Here is a 21,286-nt window from a genome sequence, read left to right as displayed (position 1 = left end):
AGGACGGGCTGAACCCCCGTGGGCTCTCATGACGGCCTGTCGACTCCACACACCACGAGTGTTAAAGGAACCAGAGTTTCCACCTCCCGTGCTTTTTAGATTCCGTTTTGGATTTTTGCTTGGGCGTCGAGGAGTGCGTCTCCTGAGAGTAAGGCGGAGGGGCAACCTGAGATTCCTCAAAGGGGTGGAGGTTCCTCAGAACCGGCTGGAGTTTGTCCTCTTGCTGCTTAAAGTCGAGCTCCACGCTGGAAAGGGGAGAGAGGAATGCCGTTAGTGCTTGGTCTTTCCCATAGAAAGGCCCCCCAAGTGACACGACGGGGTGGCATCCTGCCCGGGCAGCGATCATTCCCACCGTGTTTATACCGTCAGCCCAGGGCTCCATAGTAAGCAGCTGGGTGCAGTGTATTCTTCTACGTCATTGTCAGCTACCCTTGACTCTTGGGGTGAAAGGTACCGATCTCCCTAGCAGTTGGCAGTCTGTGTGTAACTTTTTAAAACTGTACTTTATTTTTTTACGGGAGGCCCAGTGCACGAAATTTGTGCAAAGGGCTTGGCCCCCCCCGCTGCCGCTGCCGTCTCTCGGCCCCCACCACCACGGCTTCGTCCGGAAGGATGTCCGGTCTAATTAGCATGTTATGTTTTTATTATTATAGATTGATTTCAGAGAAGAAGGGAGAGGAAGGGGGAGATAGAAACATCAATGATGAGAGAGAACCATTGATTGGCTGCCCCTGCACGTCCCTCAATGGGGATCGAGACCACCACCCGGGCATGCGCCCTGACCGGGAATTGAACCATGACCTCCTGGTTCACAGGTCAGTGCTCAACCACTGAACCATGCTGGCTGGTCTGTGTATAACTTTTGACTCCCCAAGACCTTAACTACTAATAGCCTACTGTTGAACGGAAGCCATACAGATAACATAGTTGCTTTACATGTATTTTGTGGGTTACATGTGTAATATACTGTATTCTTGCAATCAAGTAAGCTAGAGAAAGGGAAATGTTATCAAGAACATCATAAGGAAGAGAAAAATACACTCATGGTAGTTATTGAAAAAAAAAATCTGCTTGTAAGTTCAACCTATGTTGTTCAGGGTCGATTGTATTTCAAATAGATTTATTTTCCTAGAAAAACAACTGATTTGCTTTCACTCTGAACCTCTGAGGTGCCAACACACACAGCTGGCGTCAAGTACGTCCAGTCCTGCATAATGGCGTCTCGGTCAAGGACGGCCGCACATGGGACGGTGGTCCAGAGGGTGAAGGCCGAGCTGACCCCTCTTGTTGCCTAGTGACGCCGTAGCCATCACAGCAAGCAGGTACCCAGGTGTTTGTGGGGATGTGGTGTCGGCACCCCTGCCAAGCCCGTCGTATAAAAGTGCACCCCACACAACTATGTACATGATACTTGATAATGGCCATGAGCGACCACGTGGCTCTGCTGGCTTACGCTTTGCTGCGCTAGACGTTTCATCGACGCTTTAGAGCAGCAGTTCTCAACCTTCCTAATGCCGCGACCCTTTAATATGGTTCCTCATGTTGTGGAGACCCCCAACCATAAAATCATTTTCGTTGCTACTTCATAACTGTCATTTTGCTACTGTTATGAATCGTCATGTAAATATCTGATATGCAGGATGTATTTTCATTGTGACAAATTGAACATAAAGCATAGTGACTAATCACAAAACCAATATGCAATTATGTATGTGTTTTCCGATGGTCTTAGGTGACCCCTGTGAAAGGGTCGTTTGACCCCCAAAGGGGCCGCGACCCACAGGTTGAGATCGGCTGCTCTAGAGGGTTCTTCCTACTCATGAAACAGTGTTGTCTGTGGAAAGCAGCGTGTGACACCGGCAGCAGCCTCGTGTTCACCGCGCCTCCGGTTGCATCCTCTCCTCCTGTGCCTGATTTAACCTCGCGGCGTTCGGTACAGTGACATGCTGTGCAGGCGTGGAGCCCGGGAGCCATGGCCAGGCCATGTCGCCCAGGTGTGCAGGAGGGGTGCCAGCCAGGTTTGTGTAAGCGCACTACGATGCCTGCACGACGACGGAGTTGCCCACAGACACGCTTCTCGGACGCACCCCCGTGGGTACGGGTGCGTGGCTGTAACGCGCTGGAATGGAGAACGTGGCGTCGGAGCAACCCTTTGGCTCGTCCGTGGACTGCGCGGGATAAATAGGTCATTTACGGTCTGCGTGTTCAGGAGGTCTCTCAGCACACACCTGCCGGGTGCGAGCTCTGTTCTGGGCCACTTCCCAAGGTCACGGAAACCTTCTCACCTGAATCAGTCGGCCAATGAAAGGCCTTGACTCCGTTCTCTTGTAAAGCCCGAGCCGCCTGACGACCGAGGACCCGAGATGCCGACGTGGGCGAAGGTGGCGTGTTCTCCCGCCGACACGGAACGCTACAGTTACCGAAGGCAGTTTTTCCGGCAAAGACTGTACCTCCCTGTGGTGTACTGAGTGTTTGCTGAAAAGTAACCCCAAACGGTCACGGCATCCCAAAGCCATCGTGTGCACGCATGCAGCGCCATGGGAGGACAGCCGTGCTGATGCGTGTGAGAGCAGGATCAGAGAGGGCCGTTCCAAGGAGATGCCGTTTCTTAGGAAAGTTCTTCAGAGAATGCACCTTGCCTAGAGCCCTCCCTTCTCTTCTTCGTGTTGAAAAGACCAAGGTCGATGCCCTAACCTTCACTAACTCTTTATGGTCCCCTTGGCCTTGGGACCGGACACCGGGCCCAGTGTAATTTTTCCGTAAGGATCCCGCATTGCCGAGCCTGATGTCCCCTCTGCCCGCCTCCCCTGTGCCCCTGGCATCCTCGAGTCAGACCCTGCGTCACGCCCACCAGGCCCCGGAGAGCTCTGCTCGGTGCCCCTTCCGCGTGTGGCCTGGATGCCCGGCTAAATGTCAGTAGCTTTCAGTCAAGGTTCAGCGACCATGATAACACATGAGCTCCCAGCATTTCATATCCAGTGGAGCCATAACCCATTTATAAACATGAAGCCCTATTGATTTAGAGGTCCATTAATCCTAGACAGATTCTGACATTGTGGAAAGAAACAGCCAAGCTGTGTTACCTGCAGTTCTAAACACAAGCTCGAGACCCATGGAATGGACCATTTTGGGTTTTACGTCTGCTGTTCCATTTTTCTTACTGTCAGAGACTATGTACTATTACGGAAAAAGTTAAAAATATTGCCAAGAAGTTGATGGCCAGTTGCCCCCTGCTCCCAAGACAAGAAGGAGTGTTTGCCTCATTCCGAAAGGCATCTGAGTTTTGCTGCTGTTTACAAGGCGTAGAGGCAGACCTCATGGACTTATGTCCTGCTCACCTGGATCACGTGACAATGGACATAGCTCCTCACCTGGATCACATGACAGTGAACATAGCTCCTCACCTGGATCACATGACAGTGAACATAGCTCCTCACCTGGATCATGTGACAGGGGACATAGGTCCTCACCTGGATCACGTGACAGGGGACATAGCTCCTCACCTGGATCACATGACAGTGAACATTGTTCCTCACCTGGATCATGTGACAGTGGGCATAGTGCCTCACCTGGATCATGTGACAGTGGGCATATGCTCGAAGGACAGTAGTGAGAGGTGCGAATCTCAGAATGCGCTGCATTCGAGAGGACAGCCCTCGGGTCCTTTATCAGGGCTGTAGAAACATGGTATCTGTCCTGTCGACATTGGGGGGTTCAGGGGGCTCCCCTAAGCACCTTATCCTCCTTAGGGCTTAGTTTCCTTCACTTCAAGGGATATAGTCATTATTGCCCCGACTGTCTCCCTGAATTAGGTAAGGATCCCTCACCCCTCCATCTCCCCAAAAATATAAGCCGGTGAAAAAGTTTTCTAAACTGTCACGTGAAATTCAAACCTTACTTTCTCCTTCTTATCAGCTGCCCATCAATTCTGCGGTGAGAAAAGGAGCTGGCAGCCATCAGGGTAATGCCTAAGGGGGTTCTTCACGGATATTTAACAAGAAACACAGACCCTCCCTGCTGAGCCTGAGATGCCGTGTCCGATACGGCATGTGAGGGGCAAGAAGTGATTTCCCGGGCGCTTGGTGAGCGTTGAAAGCATGTCCCCCACATCCTAACCACGGCAGGAGCCCCGCTCGGGTGCGATTATTAGGCTCCCTGGCCAGCACGACAGCTCTGGGTGCCTGTAATTATCGAATTCCCATTAAGTAACTACACTGGGAATCCCGTTATTAACCAATTTATCACACCGCGGAGCCATGTAATCACAGAGAAATCTAATCTGAGCCCTTGTTAACGGAAGGACTGGACTTGATCTATCGAGTTGATTCCTATTGGCACTTCTCCATTACAAGAGGCTGCAGCCGGAGCAGTGAGTCCTGGAGGGGAGTGGGGGCGGGGAGTGCCTGCAGTGGGGCAGCCAGGCCAGCCGGGCCCTACGCCCCTCCCCTGCCTAACAGGGCAGGTTACCAGAGGCGCCTTCATAAACCCTGAGACTCCCACAAACTCCCGCTCCTCCCTCACAGCTGGCCGCCTGTCACCCTTCTTCCCTGGGAGTCTGCACCCCCCTCCGTCCTGTCCGAACTCCTCCCCGCAGGGCCCTCGCTGTAGCACGGTTCACTGTAGCACGCTGTCTCGGTGAGCTCGGAGGCATGGAGCGGGCTCATTCAGTTACGCCTGTGGGGTACTGAGTGCAGTGCCAGGCTCGGAGTGCTGGCTCTGTCTGCGGAATGGAAATAAACAGACGGACTGATCCCTGACCCTCTTCCTCCTGCTCCGCTGTTTTCCGTGGATAACGAATTCACCAAAACGAACTTGTGCATCCAAATACGCCTGTGTGTGACGTGCCGTGTGTGTCTCCGGGGACATGCGTGACGTACCAGATGTGCGTGTCGATAGTACATGTATGTGGGCCCCGTTCCAGTAGCTGCCAATGTTAACAATTTGTAACAACTGTCCTTTAACGCTTTGAACATGGAAATGACTCCCCATCGCTTTCAGTCCTTCCCTCACCGCTCTTTCACGTGGGAGGCACAGAATCAGAGTTCATAGGATCCCTGACGGATTTAAAATACCAGGAATGGGTATTCAAGAATATGAATGCCCCAACTATCCGGCCGATGCCGTTCCTGGTGGGCTGTGGCAAGGAAATGAGCATTGCAGTTATAGAACAAAATAAAAAAGCCCCAAGCATCAGCCTGTGTCCCAGCCGTCATCGGCAGACAGCGGCATAGGGGGACGGTGGCCTCTCTGACCATGCCTGGCGCTCTGCTAGACCGCCCTGCCGAAGAGCCGGCTCTGCCCACGCCTGCCCGAAGCCGCATCCCCGGTCTGTCTCAGCTGGGACTCTCTGGAGCCCGGATGCTGCTCTGAGGCCTAGGCCTCCATGTCTGTGGCCCCCCCTTCCACCCACAAGGTTCCCTTTTGTCAGAGTCGATGGCAGGGGTGCTTGGGGTTGGCTGCAGCCAGATGACAAGTTCCTCCCTGTCTCCCAGCGCCTGTCACCTGCTGGGCGTGCCGGGCCAGATGCTGGCTGGAGAAGTGCATGCGCACCAGAGGGAGGGGTCGGGCCTCTGTCAGTGTGGTGGTTTGAAGCCCTGCCTGTTTGACCCCCCGTGGGCCATGGAAGATGAGGAAACTGCGGCAGACATCAGGCATTCCGGAAGCTCCTTCTCTCTGGGGTTGGTAACACAGTGACAGGCAGACCCGCGTCCTGCCCTCCCACCCAGGGACCCAGCCGCTCGCGCGCCCCTGGGACCAGCTGTGCGGGGCCCTGAGGAGAAGACGAGGCCGGCGTGGGCTCCTGTCACTAGGGTAGGAGTTCTCACTCTTCACAGGGAGATCTCACATTCTGGTGAAGATCCTGTTTAATGAACCGGAATCTGCGTGATTTTGATCTTTTCCTTCTTGCTTCCATTCGGTCTTGAATTGAGGCTCGCAGAAGCCTTTCTCATAGGCATGTCAGCCCTGAATTCCAGCCGCTTGTTCGTGGCATTATTTTACGGCCTCGTCTGTCCACAGCAGAAGGCGGGGCTGGGGGACGATGCTGTGTTGTCATCACTGACGGGGAGACGCTGAAACACTGTCCTGAAGGGGAGTCCTGACCCTGCAGGCACTCTCTGCCCCCTACCCCCCTCGCTCCCGGGAAGCGCGGCTCCTGGGCTGACCGTGGGTCCTCCCGCTCAGCTCCCTGCAGCTCCTGAAGCTGCGCGTCACCAACTGCACAGACCGGAGGGCACATCCGCGGTACAAAGGTCCCTGTGCACAGACGTCCTTTTCCCGCCGAGGGACCCGGTGGCTCAGTTCCCCCGCCCGGGGCCCTCGCAAATCCTGGCCTGTTCCCGTGTGCTGGGCACGTGAGGTTCTCCAGAACGCGGGCCGGTGGCTGGTGGGAGGGAGTCGCCCAGGAGGCCGGCCAGCTGAGCCGGTTCTGAATAGTAACCACTCCAGGGTAATTCCCGAGAAAGAGAAATCCCTGCTCTCCGCAGGCTGTGAAGTCGCCTTTCATATCACGTTTCATGTATGTTCCTCCTGGATTTAGAGCCGAATGGATTCAGATGTCTCTGGCTACACTGCAGTGTCCTAATAAATTCTTTCTCCATCTCGCACGGAATGGTAAATGGGTGTGGGCTCGCCACGCGCTCCGAGCCTTCTCGGGGAAACTGTGGCTCAGGTCTGCTCTGTGTCTCAGCGTTTGCTCCCAGAGTAGCAAAAAGTGAAGCCCGAGGAATGTGTGAGCGCCCCGTTCCTCCCTGATCTCCTGATGGCCTGATGTCGTGAAGGTGATTATGTCAGGGACAACCCTTCACTCTGGACTCAGTTCCCGCCCACAGTGTGGAGACAGTGGAAAAAGTCCTACCGACCACACTTCTGTGACCCCCGTTGTCTCGGGGGCGATCGTTTGCATTTTGTAGTTCTTTTTTCATTATTTTTTAAAATTATTGATTTGGGAGAGGAAGGGAGAGGCAGAGAAAGATAGAAACATCAGGGATGGGAGAGAATCGTGGATCAGCTGCCTCCTGCACGCCCCACACGGGGGATGGAGCCCACAACCCCGGCATGTGCCCTGACCGGGAATCGAACTGTGACCTCCTGGTTCCTAGGTCGATGTTCAACCCCTGAGCCACGCCAGCCGGGCTGTTTTGTAGGTCTTGACACAGGAAACCTGCCCGCCCAGGTGCTGGGTTTCCCAGCCCCGTGTGAACAGCGAGAATCAAAGCGGCAGAGGGGGTGGCGTGCTGGGCGCGGGCTGCCAGGAGCCCTCCATGCTGGGCTCTCCCTAGACCTTAACCCGGGGATGGTTCCCAAGGCGGCTCTCAGCCTCAGCTCTGCCCAGGTTCTGGCCCGAGGGCTGTGTGGCCGAGTCCGGAGCTTTCTAAGATGCAGGCAGCATCCCCTCCTCCACCTCCCCATGCCCAGAGCACCTGCCCCGTGTGACACCTGAACATGTCTCCCTCCAGCCTGGGCCGGGGCCCCCGGGGTGCAGAGCCTCCCTCTGGGACAGCTTCTGCCAGAAGGAGTGGGCTCATGTGACACTGGGGCTCACATCTCCCTGTGTGTGCTGCCACTGAGGCCCCGGGGAGCGGCGCTGCTTCTAAAGGACCTGGTGGGCCCTTCTGGGCAGTGCTGGCTGTTCCCACTGGAGACGCGCCTGGGTCCGAGGCCGTGGGAGTCGAGCTCCCGCCATGTCTAAGCCACTCACTCCCTGTCCCTGTCTCTCCCTTTGGGTGAGAACAGGGTCGCTTTGGAGATCTGTCTCGAAGGTGGCTTTGGGGGCAGGTGGGAATTCCTTTAGGTTTCAGGGAGGTGACTGCACAGTTAGAAGTGTTCTTGGTAACTTCGCAAGTCAACTGAAATTGTTCTTCCAGCTTCATTTTTAAACATGAACTAAGTCACACGGCTTACATGTCTTGTTTTTTGAAAACTGCATTTCCAGAAAGAAAAACCAAAATGACAGGAACCTCTGAGGGGTGTGGCCATGTTTTGAAACCCTACATTATTGCCCAAACCTGCCCTGGCTTTGCCTGCTGGAAGTTTCTTGCTGATGTGAGGAACCGAAGCGAACTTCAAAGGCAAAGGCGCGGTGACCAGCTGGGGGGCTCCAGACAGGGGGGTTATGCCCCGGACACACACCCTGTGAGCTCCCAGGAGACACACTGAACCCTGAGCAGCGTGGGTCACCCGTGGGTTCCTGGCACACCCAGAGCCTTCAGCCTGTGCCAGCTAAAGAGCTCACACCCCATAGCTTCCCCACAGCATGCAGTGCAGGGCTCCTGACTACCGATCCCAAGGGAGCAGCCATCAAACTCCTACCAATTTGTGAAACCACTAAGACCCACGCGTGAGATACGAGATACATGAGTTCAAGCTCTCCCTGATCCCGTGACCACACACCTGGGGTTGCGGCGGTAGAAGTGCTGAATTAGGGTCGGGTAATGCCCTTTCCTTCCTGACCGCTGTCACCCTCCCAGCACGGGGACCCCTGCATCTGTGGGCAGGCATCATCGTCACTCATATACAAGGGGGCGAGGAGACGTGAACGTACCTGTAGATGATGCACGCACTGTTCCTGCATGTGTCACAGTTAGCTGTGTCCTGCCCAGTCCGGTAGGAGAGCCTGCAGGATAAGAACAGGAGAGGTGAGAGGTGGGGCTGTGTTGCCATCCCAGTGCCCACACTCCACAGCGATGGGTGATTCACGCGTGTCCCATCTTGCTCCTGTCTCTGTTGCTGCAGCCTGCGCGGCAGCCCCAGCTAAGACGGTGTTTAAATTACGTTCGGAATGTGAACACAAGCTGCCCATGAAGCAAATAATCTGGTTTTGTTATGAGCAGAGGGAGATTGGGATGTTTCCGTGCGGCTTTGTATGTATGGTGTTAGCAGGAAACCCGGAGGGAACACCAGCTCCCAGGATGCTGCCCAGAGAGCCATTTCTGCCCCCCAACCTCGTGGGGCAAGTTTCCATTTGTGGGGCCACTGGCAGTAAAACAGTTCACATGGCTTTCCGTCCACACGGCCGTCCACGTGTTACCCCCGTGCTGTGCAAGCCTCTGCACGCACCCTGAGTCCGAATTGGAACCGACGTCTGTTTCCCTCGTTACATTTCGTGTTACACAAACACTTGGCCAAGGATTTCCCCCTCGACGCCCTGGTGTCTCCGTGAGCTTGGGACGAGGGACCACATTCTGCCCACGCGTGCCCGTCCTTGTCTGTGACCCCTTCTGGTTGAGCCAGAAGCAGTGGTGGTCTGTGGCAGCATTTTTGACCTTCATCCACCGTCACTTCCCTTTGGGGGCACCTTCGGGACCCTCCCGGGGCCTTTCTCTCTGCCCCGGACTTTGGCAGGACAGGAAGAGGGACGAGCCTGTGCGTGACACCCTCCCTTTTCCTTCACCAGCCCCCCGTCCCTACACGCCTCCGCCCTTCCCAACAAGCCCCCCCCTTCACATTCCCGCCAGGCCTGACGGTATTTCCAGGACCCCGTTATCATGATCTTGGCTCGGAGAGACCTTCAGGCATGAGCCTCAGGGTTCGTTTGGACCTTTCTGTTGTGAAGAGGATTCAAATGTTTGGAGTCCATAGTAGTTTGTGGACATGGAGGTCAGTGAGACATTAACTTGTGAGTAAAGTTTCAAGTGTCGCCTCCTGCCCTGTGGTTCTGTCCTGTGGCTCCGTCCCAGGCTGCCTCCGGCACGGTGGGCCTGCTACATTTATTCAGCACTTTATCCCCTGAGGACGTACCCTCTGCAGTCCATTGGCTGGGCGCTTCGATGATCCACCTAATTGTCCTTGGAGCTTCCAAGCTGTAGGGCTGGCTTCGCTGGTAATTTTATGGTCACGCTAATCATTGTGTTGTAGCATCTGCGTGGAATTGTTCTCCGGATAGAGACCAAACGGGGGAGTTGTTGCTACACAACGGGGATTTCCCCTGGTTTTAGCTTCTCACTTGGAAGCAAGCCATAAAGCCAGGACTTGGAATGATGATCTTTCTAGATCACCTTTGTCATCCAGAGGCGCTAACAGGTGGGTCTCCAGGGCCAGCAGGGCCGGCGCTGTCTGTGAAGGGAAGTGAGGAGAGCGAGCTTGGGTTATTGGTGTGAAAGCTGCAGGGGTAGAAAGTCGCCATCAAAAATCATGATGTGCAGTCTTGCAGGTGAATGGCTCCCTTGGCCAAGCTCTCTTCCTTTCTGACTTGAGAATCTCGTTACCGCACAGGTTCATCATCCGGGGCCCATCCCATGCCCGGCACGCCCTGGTGTTCGCTTATTATTAATATGTCCAAATAAGATGGTCTCTGTGCTCTCAGACTGACGTTCGGTAAGAGACAGATCTAATGAGAAACATTCCAGCTGCGTGCAGAAAGCAAATGAAAAGTATAAATTGTGAAAAGCTCCGGTCCTCGTTGGTTCCCAATAGGTCCCCTTTGGACCCCAGTGAGAAGCGTGCTCAGGGGAAATGTGGGTGTTTAATGCGTCCATCTTTGTAGCGCCCACCTCTTACTGCGCAGTGACTGTAATTTGCCATTCCTCATGACTTCCTGGTCTTAGCGATGCCTGTAACTTGAAGAAAACAACCTTCAGCACCAAGGACAGTGCCGAGAGTCCCAGTTCACGCTAACAGGACTTTTTTGTTCCCTTCACTCTTGTCCTCCCACCCTCGCCACCCCCACCCCACTCACCAACCCTCCAGGGCACCGTTCCCACCCAAGGACCCATCTGGGACCCTGAACCTCTCCTTGCGTGATGCCCTTGGGACACTCACTGGTCCTGGGGGCCTTCACCAGAAGGCGGAAGGGCTGGGCTTGAGCTCTGGAGTGAAGAGAGGGACGCACGCATAGAGGTGGGGTTATCCCCATCTGCTGAGGCAGGAGGCGCTGCACCAGCTGACTTTACTACGCAGGTTCAGTCAAGTTTGAAGGTCACTTCCACTCCTGCTGGGGCGGGAGGCGGACTTCTTCAGGAGCTCTGGCTCCTCTTCAATGAAAGTACGTGTTTGGGAGGCAGCCTGGGCTGCGGAGCTCTAGCCTGGGCTTCCCCATTCTAATGAAACATCGCGCTCCCCACCGAAAATCCTCTTCTCGCCTCCCTGGGGCCTGTGATGTTGGATTCGGAGAAGCCCTCTCCTCTCCATGCGCACCCCCCGGGGCTTGGCATCTGGGCCCTGCTGAGTGCTGAGGTTCTGCTCTTGTAAACAACAGGGTGATTCTCAGCAAGTGCAGAGTCTCCAGCAAACGGCACCTGGGACACGGGTAAAATCGAGGCACGCTCCTGTAACTGTGGGCTTCAAAACACTGGGTACCGAGATCAGGGGCACCGCCGCTCCGAATTCACGCGAAGGCGAGCCTTAGGCCGCAGCGCGGGGCGGGGGCTGCCGGCGGGAGCGGCTCTGCACAGGGAGGGGGCCATGCGCCTGTTTAATTTATGCCCTTCACCCTGATGCGCTTGTTCTCTCCACGTGCTCGCTGGTGCCAGAGACCGGCTGTTCCTTCCGCAGCCTCGCCCGGGTCGCGTGCCAGCTGCCCTGTCCTGATAACTGAGCCATCATTTATTTCAGCCTCTTCAAGGGCTTTCTCACGTAATGGGCTCAACGCAGCATTAATTACAGGCGTGAAGTGGCACCACTCCTGTTGTTGGGAGGAATTAAAGGTCAAAACTAGACAGAGCTGTTTTCCGCGACCCCTCCCAGGGGTGGAGCAACTCCCTCTCCCCCCCCACCTCCCCAGCTGTAGTTTGGGCTGGTTCCTGAGTCTGGGTTCTCACTAGGAATTTGCCAGCTTGTGCCCTGGAAGTGTGGTCTCTTCAGCACCAGCTCCGCAGTAGCGAGTGCGTTAGGCCCTCCCCATACATCCGTGCACATGTGACGGCTCATCTGTCCCATGCACCATTCATGACGGGATTTGGCGAACATCCGAGCTCACCTTGTTAAAACAGTCTGATGTCGATTTTCCTAACAAACTCAATGTCATCGATTGGTCAATGGAAGGCAGTACTGGCGCCCCCTGTGAGAGTATGACCGTCCCTGTGTCCCGGGAGCCGACTGGAGCGGCGGACCCGCTGTGTTAGGCTGAGCAGCTCTGTGTCCCTTAGTGGCCAGGGGTGCCCACGCAGACAAAGCAATTTGTTTGTTTTAACTGAGGTTGTGTTTTGAGGAACAAAGGAACAGCGACCCCCCCCTCTTTATGTCCCCCCCCCACCCCCCGCTTCCCCTGCCTTAGGGGTGCCTGAGGGGGTTGATGATGTTGTGAAGCTTTCTTAGGGTTCTCAGGGCGCACCCTCGGGAGCAGCCCCCTGTCCTCCCGGTGCCCTTTGACCTCCCTCAGTAACCTTCCCCGACAGGAACACCTGCCCTCGGGCCTCGTCCTGGCGGCTTTGTATCTTTGTGCCCCGCCAGTCCATGTCGGGGTGCCAGTCGTGGGGAGGTGTCAGGGAAGGTTTGGGGAGGCACGGAGTGATGAATGCAAGAGCAAGTATGAGCTAAACCACTTGGGGCGGGAGGTCGAGGAGCCTGGTCTGACCTTTGTTCTCCACATAAAACGTGTATTTTGTGCAGAACCGTGAATAGGGCAGAGCCGTGCCTGCCTTCGCCTCGCTGTATAGTAATGGCTGCGGTGTTTGCTTGTAGAGAAATGTAACCAGCCATCACGATCGTTTCCTGCGGGGCCTGGCTTCTCTTCCTCTGTCTGCCTGCAGGTGGGAGGTCAGGCGATAAAGCCGGTCCATCAACCACTGGTCCCGATCCCGCCGGGCTCTCTGGTCAGAGGCAAAGCTCTCACTGAGATTGAAACACGTCAGCACGTCATTTCCCTGTCACCCGGGACTCCTCCCGGTTCTGAAGGTGCATAAAGTAGTTGTCCCTTAGGCGACCCCATAAGGGAGACCTATTCATGGAACCTGTGTTGGAGGGTGTCCCTCTAGGAACATGACTTAGATTTTACAGCGCTCTCCGAGTCGCAATGCAGCCGAAAAAAATTGGGGGGCTGGCCTGGGAACCCCAACACCACCTATAACTTCGGCTTATTGGAAAGTGTGCTGAGGTCCAAACAAATTACTTACAAATGATGCTCCCAGCATCTCACCCCAGCATCTCACCCCCAGCACCGGTCTCCTGAGCTCTGCCTCTCCCTGCCCGCTCCGCTCCGCTCTCCACAGGCCTGAGTGGCGTGACGAGAAGACAGACTGTGTCATTACCAGGGCGTAGACATGACCACTGTCAGCAGGGCATGCAGATTCGGAGGGAGATGAGCCTGTTATTAGGGCAGGACTCTGTGCTTAGCACAGTCATGTTTCCTGATACAAAATCAATAGGTAAGACCTGGGGTGGCAGCCGGTATCACTTTGCGCGTGGACGGCCGGATGTATCACAGCGGGCAAAGCTTCCGCTTCCTTCGTCCGCTCCGAAACCGAGGCGACTCCAAGTTGCAAAAGGATGACAGTCACGCCAAGTCCCCCGTCCCAGAGGCCCCGGGAGCGGCTGCTCATAAGGAGAACGACTTTGTGGGGCTGAGCCGAGGCTGCGGTGATGAGCTTGTTTTTTTCCTGGAGGAGAGAGAGGGTTTAAGCTCCCATGTACTGACAGCGAATGGGAATGAGTCTTGGTGGCACTGGCTGCCCAGCGAGGAAGGAAGGAGGACGGGGAGCGTCCCACACGGACGCAGGCGCTCCTCCCGGGGCCGGGTTTTCCGTCCGCTCCACACTGTCACCTGCGGACCAGCTCGCAGAGCTTTTCATGAGAAAGCGTCACTGTGCCTTCGCCACCGGTCCCCATGGGAAGCATCGCAGAGGCTGCTGATTGATCCTTGCTTTTGAGGCTTTCTTTTGAGCAGCTTAGTTAACACATTTCAACCAGGACTTAACTTTGTCCCAAAAGCCTGACTTTGCGTTGGTTTTTTCAACAATTGTCTCCGAGCTCTTGTAGCTGAAGAAGAAACTCTTTCGACGTTGGTGTCATTGTTTACAAAATTGTGTTCAATGGCGACCCTTTTTAAACACACACACATACATATAATTTTTATTGATTTCACAGAGGAAGGGAGACGGAGATGTAGAAACATCAATGATGAGACAGAATCATGGATGGGCTGCCTCCTGCACCCCCCACACTGGGGATTGAACCCGAAACCGGGGCATGTGCCCTGACTGAGAATTGAACCCTGACCTCCTGGTTCATAAGATGACGCTCAACCACTGAGCCACATCAGCCAGGCACCAATGGTGACACTTTAATCTAGGGAGATAACCTATTGCTGTAACCAATGAAATATCAATAGAAAAACTTTTACTCCATATTTAGTCAAACTATGCCCGTTGTCAGAGCATCTTTGCCTAGGAAATGATGATCCAAATTTGAATATACTTTGAACTATGACCTTTCAGATCACGGGTGCTTATTTTCATGTTGTGTGGGGAACAGTCCTTCCTCTTACATGACCGTGGACGTGCACTTGAAGTCAGAGCCAACAGTGCAGGTGGCCCTGGATGAGCACCCACATGGCAGACAGTACGGCGGGGCCTGGGGTGGTGACCCAGGCAGGCTGCTCACAGGCAGGCTTTGTCCTGAGCCCTCAGGTCCCTGTGCTTCAAGGTCAATGTTCTTGCTTTTCCTGAAATCCTTCCCCCAGGGCATTCCCCTCGCTGACGAGGACTCCTTAGGAACAGGCGTTATTTATGGAATCCCGTCCGGAGGGGGTGTCTGGCACCAGGTCTGGGGTGCAGAGGCCTCGTCACCCCTTCCAGCAGGAGGAGGAGCCCAGACCTGCAGTGACCACAGAAGGGCCCGCTTTTGAATTCTCTACACACACCAGGACGCCCGTTACCGAGAAGGGAAGCAGGGGACCTGGGCCTGGGGGTGTGGATGGGAATTCTCTCCTCCCCATTTCTCACCCGCCTTTCGACTTCGGGGAACGGCACTTGGCGTATCCTTCCTACCTTTCGCATTTTGTGAGGATGAAATAAGACGGTGCAGAATGGCTGGCATGTTGGGGGGGGTGAGGAGAGGGGAGCTTTGTAGGTGCTCGGCCCAGAAGCACATTTCCCAGGGAGTCTCCCCCAGATCCGCTCGGAATGATAAACCGTTTTTGCAGAGCTCAGTGGAAATTGCACGGGATTTTAAATAGCATTGAAAACTAGAACCTGCATTTCATCCCTTTAAAAAAAAAATCTGAATTCTAGGACACAAATGCATAAATTCCGTAATCGCTCGTGTCATGCCTGGCGTCGCTCGTTCGCCGGCAGATGGGCGTCCGCTCTGTTTACCTGCCGACCTCAGAGGCTGGGGAGGCGTTTGGAATCGGCATTGGCATTCTGCGGGGCGAGATTATTTAAATTACATTTCCAAGCGTGTGTGATCCTACATGGAGCCCAAAGCAAGAATGGGGAACGTGGTTTATAGTCTTAGCAAGATATTGGCTTCATTTTTCACATTAAAAGTGGGAAGGCTATTATTTTTCAGGAACTTAAAAAATAGTGTTTACAAAGTTATTCAAACACAAGCTACGGAGAAGACTCCCCGTGGCCCTGTGCATTAAAGGAAGAAAATGCTAGAAAGAATAGGATGCGGGCTTCCATTTCAAAGGCATCAGAAATGACAACACACACTTGGACTTTAGAAATGGAATATGTTATCACAGATATACAAAAGTCATCCGTTGCAGCAGAAAAAGAAGAAACAGACAGAGGCCACCCCTGGCACGGACGGTGGTGGGAGGATGAGGAATGGGCGAGGGATGGAGAGGAGAACAGGAGCAGAACTGTGGGATCGGATCGCGGTGCATTTACTGATGGACAGCGGTAGCAAGGGCTCCTTCCTCGCGCTGTTCCTGAAGGGAGTGATTTTCGTGAATTGCCCAGACACTTTACAAGGGGCTAAAAGGCAGGTTTTTGCATACTGTCCACCTCTGCCCACGTACGGAATGCGTGCTCCTGGAGCGCCAGGTGAGGCAAGGCCCTTCCCTCGGTGCCGTGGCGGCCTGTCCCTGCCAGGAGCGCCCCACCATCGCTCTGTGATGGGGTAGGCACTGGCCCGAGATGGACACCTCCCGGCTGAGCCGTTCAGAGCTCTACGCCAGTCATGAGATTCCTGCCACGGCCTCTCATGCAAAATAACTTGGAAGCTCCTCCAAGCGGCCGCGCGCGCGGTGCCCCCGCTCAGAGCAGGCACTGCTGCAGCGAGTGGTCCCCCAGCCCAGCCATGTGGTCTGCACAGCCCGCTCCTGAGGCTGCAGACACCAGCCCCGAGTGAAGAGCGCCTCGCTGCGCTCTGAGGCTCTGAGCAGCAGGCATTGGCCCACGGCCACCTGCCCAGATCAAAGGCACTGTGTCCCGCGCGAGCATGTGCCCCAGAGCAGAGACCGCGGCCCCGGGCCTGCTGCAGCTGCTGTGCCGAGTGGCTGGGGGCAGGATTCCTCACTAGATTCAAAGTCAGGGCTCCGAGGGGCCCACCAGCTGCCTGCCTCCCTGGCTGCTCTTAAGGAGGTGAGATTCTGTACCAAGCAGGCCCTCCAGGCTCGGGGAAAGGGGGGAGGGGAGGGAGGGGTGAAGGGGGGGGGGGAGAAATTGATTTTACCCCGCTTCTGAGCCTCCTCCACTCTTATTATAAACTACAGCGTGTTTCCCAAGGAAAACGCCATTGATATTTGAACTTGGCCGTGAAAGCCTGCATGGCGTTACATAACGTATGATCATCTACATAAAGTAGAAGGACTTTCCTGTTTTCTACCCTGGGATGCAGCGAAAGCACCGATTTCCCGGCTCAGATGGACATTCCTGGGGTTCCTCCCTCTAAAGTGAGGGTCCTGGAGCGTGCCCCTCGCGGCCCATGCTCAGAGGACCGGAATGTCCGATGTGCAGGGCTTTGCGCGCTGGTAGAAATACACCAAGGAAATCAGCAGACGCTACTCCCGCCCCCCTCGCCCCCCCCCCCACCCCCCCCCGCCCCCACGCCAGCCGCTAAGGAAGCATCAGCCCGTCTCCCTGCCCGACGCCTGGAGAGGGACCACAAGGAGCTCCCCGAGGCTGGTCCTCTCCCACATCCCGACTTGGAAAAGGGGGTGGGAACCTGAGTTTGGACCAAATGAATGACCTGGGCACTGGGCACGAAGGTCACCTGCCAGGTGGCCTTGGAGTTTGCAGCCACCTGCTTTTTCGTTATCCGAGTCCAGAGGGCTCGGAGAGGAGGAGGAAACAAAGGGTCTTAGGGACAGTGTGGGCCTGTGGTCTACAGACTGACATGCCCCGGGGACCCCCTGGTGTTAGGCCTGGGGCATGTCCATGCTCAAGTCTAAAGGACTGAGATGGGGCGGACATGGAGGTGGGAGGCCTGTTGGAAACCTTTAACGCAGGTCACTCGGGGTCTCCTGGGAGCCGGCCTCTGGCTGTAAGTGCGTTTGCTCTCGTCCAGTGACTGCAAACCCCGCTGTGTAACAGGAGGCGGGAATGAGGACTAGCTCCTTCTGTAGACGCCCCGCACGGAGACGGAGAGGCCAGAAGCCCACGGCAGAACCTGCATCCGGCACCTTGCCCACAGCCTGCTCAGACCCCCTTCACCCCCAGCCTACCCGGCAAACCCCCCCCCCCCCCAAGCCTGCCCGGCCGGGCTCAACACTAGCATCCTAGCTTTCGTTCACTTGTCTTCAAATCTGCCCAATTTCAAGTTCACAACATGGGAACCAAAGCTCAGCATCTAGCCCTGCTGGCATGGCTCAGTGGGGTCATAGTTCAATTCCTGGTCAGGGCACAGGCCCGGGTTGCAGGCTCGATCCCCAGTGTGGGGCGTGCAGGAGGCAGCCGATCATTGATTCTCTCTCCTCATTGATGTTTCTCTCCCTCTCCCTCCCTCTCCCTCCCTCTCTGAAATCAATAAAAACAAACCACAAACAAATAAAGTCCAGCACCTGTTACCAATACCAGGCCGTTTGGCTGTTAATGGTGTTGTTCCCTGTACACCTGGGCGTGGGGGGCCGCGCGTGCGGGAGGCAGCTCTCTCCCGTCGCACACGGACAGGGCTTGTCTGCGGACTGGGACTGCTTCTCTGGGTGGCAGGGAGGGAAGGAAACGCATAAAACCTGCCCAGGCCTGAATACCAGCGCTATTCCCGTTACTCATATAAGTGAGGCAGCACTTGCTTTTCCAAAGGCCACCTGAAATCTCTCCTTCCTCTCCTATCCGAAGGGCAGGCAGTGCCCATGTCGGGACCAGCACAGCTGTCCTCCCTCATCACCATCAACCCTTAGCCTCGGACATAAAGGAGCAGAGCTGTCCGCAGCTAGCGGAGAGCTACCCCGCCGCGGTCTAGGAGGAGCGCATGCAGCAGGGTCCGGCGTCGAACCCGCCTGTACCCCCCGGGCTTGCTCTGTGCTCCGACTGCAGCCTGCTCCCCGTGCGGGCCGGGGCGACAGAGGGGCCCGGGGTGAGGCGTCGGCAGGGCGGTAAGAGGCGCGCGAGCATACGTACCCTTCGCGGTGGGCCTCGCCCTTCTCCAGCTCCTGAATGACCCCCAGGAGCACTTTGATGGTTTCCTGGCTGGAGCTGATCAGGGTCTCCATCACCTGCAGCTGCGCCTTGAGGTCCACCACTTCCGTGGGAGGCACGGTTTGTTGGCATTCTTCACCCCCGGCCGCCCCAGCCGGGCAAGGCTGGTGCTCCCGCCCCGCGGGGGCCGGAGGCTGCGGGGCGCGGTCACTACATTCGGGGGACAGGCACTGCGTCGTGGGCGCCTGGAGCCCGTTGAGATGGGCGGCCCTGCCCCGCCCCTCGTCCTCCACGGGGCAGAGGGACCACTGGCTCGTGGCGGCCGAGTTCGACAAGGCGGGCTCTGGGGCCGTGGCACCGGGGGCAGGTGCATAGACGGTGGCCACCTCCGTTTTAAACACCCGGCCCTGGGCCGAGGGAGCAGGCTCCTCCGTGTCCGGGGCGGCCCGGTCCGGTTTGGCTGTCCGGTACCGCTGGTGGGCGGGCTCCTGGGAGGGAGGCCGGGGGGCGTTCTGGAGAGCTCTGCCCGGGCAGCTGTGCCCGCCGGGGTCCCTGCACAGCTCTGCACAGCTGAGCCCCGTGGGCTGGACCAGCACGTCCATGTGTTGGTGGGAGCGGAACACCAGGGCGGCCGTCTTCTGCACCCGGCCCGCCGCCCAGGGCACGGCCTCCGCCCCGGGCCCCGCCTGGCTCCTCTCCTTGGCGTCGATGGCAAACCCGTTGTTCTGACTTTTAAAGGCGTCCGCGGCCGGGAGGCCTTTGAGGGTCCCCTTTTTGCGGTCCAGAGGGAACGTCTGGTAGCACTTCCTCAGGTCCGGCGAGGTTTGCACGCCGGTGCTCCGGGTGACGTTGGGGATGGACCGGCGGGCGGGCACCGTCATGTACTTGCGGTAGGCCGCCCGGTAGGACGCGGCCCTGGCCTCGCGCCTCTCGGCCGCCGGCCCCGCGGCCAGCTGCGGGTCCCGCTGCTCGATCTGCGCCTCGCAGATGTCCTTGAACCGCACCTGCAGGGCCTTGTTACGCTTCTTGATCTGCCGGTTGGGGTCCAGGGCGTACTTCATCTCCAGGGCCAGGCCGGCGGCGGGCTCCACGTCGCTCTCTGAGGTCGTGAGTGCGCTCTGGCCCGCGTCCCTGCTGACCATGGTTCCTGCAGGCGGAGACATCAACAGAGGCGTCAGTGCGACAGACGGCACCGCACACAGGGCGGCACCGACCGTGGCAGGACCGTGCCCGCCTCCTGGGGATTCCTAATTCTTTTGATTTTATTTTTTGTTGTTAATCCTCACCTGGAGATATGTTCCCATTGGTTTTTAGAGAGAGTGGAAGGGAAGGGGAAGAGACAGAGAGAGGAGCATCCATGTGAGAGAAATACATCAATTGGTTGCCTCCTGAATGCGCCCCAACCAGGGCTGGGGCTCAAGCCTGCAACTGAGGTACGAACCCGTGACCCATCAGTCTGCAGGCCGACGCTCCAGCCACTGAGCCAAACCAGCTAGAGCTTAATTTATTTTAAATAGATTTTTATTGATTTCAGAGAGTAAGGGAGGGAGATATCAATGATGAGAGAGAATCATTGATCGGTTGCCTCCTGCATACCTCCGACTGGGGACCTAGCCGGCAACCTGGGCATGTGCCCTGACTGGGAATCGAACCCTGACCCCCTGGTTCATAGGTCGATGCTCAGCCACTGAGCCATGCCCGCTGGGCTTCCTGGTTATTTTTAAACAGGTGAGGTGGCCCGTGACGGGCCCTGCATCGCCGGCAGGCACAGCTTGAAGTGGCCTGACCCCAACGCCTGCCTCCTCGTCCACGTGGGAGATGCTCGCTTTTCCTTTGATCGAAACGCGTGCTCCCCATTCGACAAACCCGTTTCACTGTGTTCATCACGAGACCGGGGCCGCGCCGCTCCTGCCTGCAAATTACCGTTCCCACGCGCACAGCTCCGCTTCCCAGGCAGATGGTCCTCCGAATGCGATTTATCTGGTTTGGGTTTTTACTATTTTTTGAGGGTGACGTGATTAATCTATTACTGGAATGCAAGGGGATTGCTGTTTTCTCTTAAAGGCCTTTTATTGGACTGTCTAGCTCCTGATCAGATAAACGCGGAGAGCCCCACGTTGAGGAACTGAAATAAGTCTATTTACGTGAGCCTTTCGGGACGCCGGGGGAGAGTGGGCCGCCACTTTGTGGGGGACCATGAAGGACAAATCGGGGTGCGGCTGGTTTCGGGGGGTTAGCACCAGCCACGAAACAGCGCGGCTTCCCTGCATCTACAAAGGCCCCATTAGCCGCCCCCCCCGCCCCCCCCCCGATTCCATCCAGAGTGGTATTTGAAAATACTTAAAAAAAATGATTCATTCTAGAATCAAGTTTTGTGTTTTGATGACAACCCCTGGAAATGAAAACAATGGTGGTGGTTTCGGTCTTTAAATCCTGAGAGAAAATAAAATCACGCGGCTTTATGCTTGTTCATCATGCAGATTCATCTTGGGCTGAATTATTAAATGCCGCTAAAAAGATGCAGGTGGCCCCGGACTCCTCTCGGGGACACCAGGGGGGTAAACGCCTTCGCTCGCGCTGGTCGGCAGATCCGCAGCTGTTAGTTGCGTGTGGAAGGACTTGTTTGAGGGTTGAGAAGAGAGTTAGTGTATTGTTTGTGGACTGAGCATTTGCTCCCACCTCCCCGTGTGTTCCAGGAGAAGGCCGCGGGGAGGATCTGAGGTGTGCAGGGCCCTGGCATCAGAGCCTGGCGCCCCGAGAGGCATGGTCAGGGGCTCAGGGCCGTGAGCCCGGAGAGTGGACTAGATCAGGCTCCGGCCGCCCCG

The 21,286-nt window shown here is 56.3% G+C and overlaps 2 protein-coding genes across 3 annotated transcripts in view; one reads left to right on the top strand and one right to left on the bottom strand.

Moving 5' to 3' along the window:
* The window catches only part of DOCK1 (dedicator of cytokinesis 1), a 290,957-nt gene that overhangs the window by 129,437 nt on the left and 140,234 nt on the right, over window positions 1-21,286 (top strand). The window lies entirely within an intron of this gene.
* Window positions 62-19,624, bottom strand: INSYN2A (inhibitory synaptic factor 2A; the record flags this gene model as incomplete). Its single annotated transcript, XM_081104751.1, has 3 exons — window positions 62-245; window positions 8,543-8,614; window positions 18,444-19,624. The coding sequence occupies 3 exons, from the start codon at window positions 19,622-19,624 to the stop codon at window positions 62-64; spliced, it is 1,437 nt and encodes a 478-aa protein (XP_080960877.1).

This window comes from Myotis nattereri (genome assembly GCF_964212035.1).
Source record: "Myotis nattereri genome assembly, chromosome: 13".
Taxonomy (NCBI): domain Eukaryota; kingdom Metazoa; phylum Chordata; class Mammalia; order Chiroptera; family Vespertilionidae; genus Myotis; species Myotis nattereri.
The sequence above is the reverse complement of the archived record's forward strand: the minus strand, read 5'-3'. Positions and strand labels throughout refer to the sequence as shown.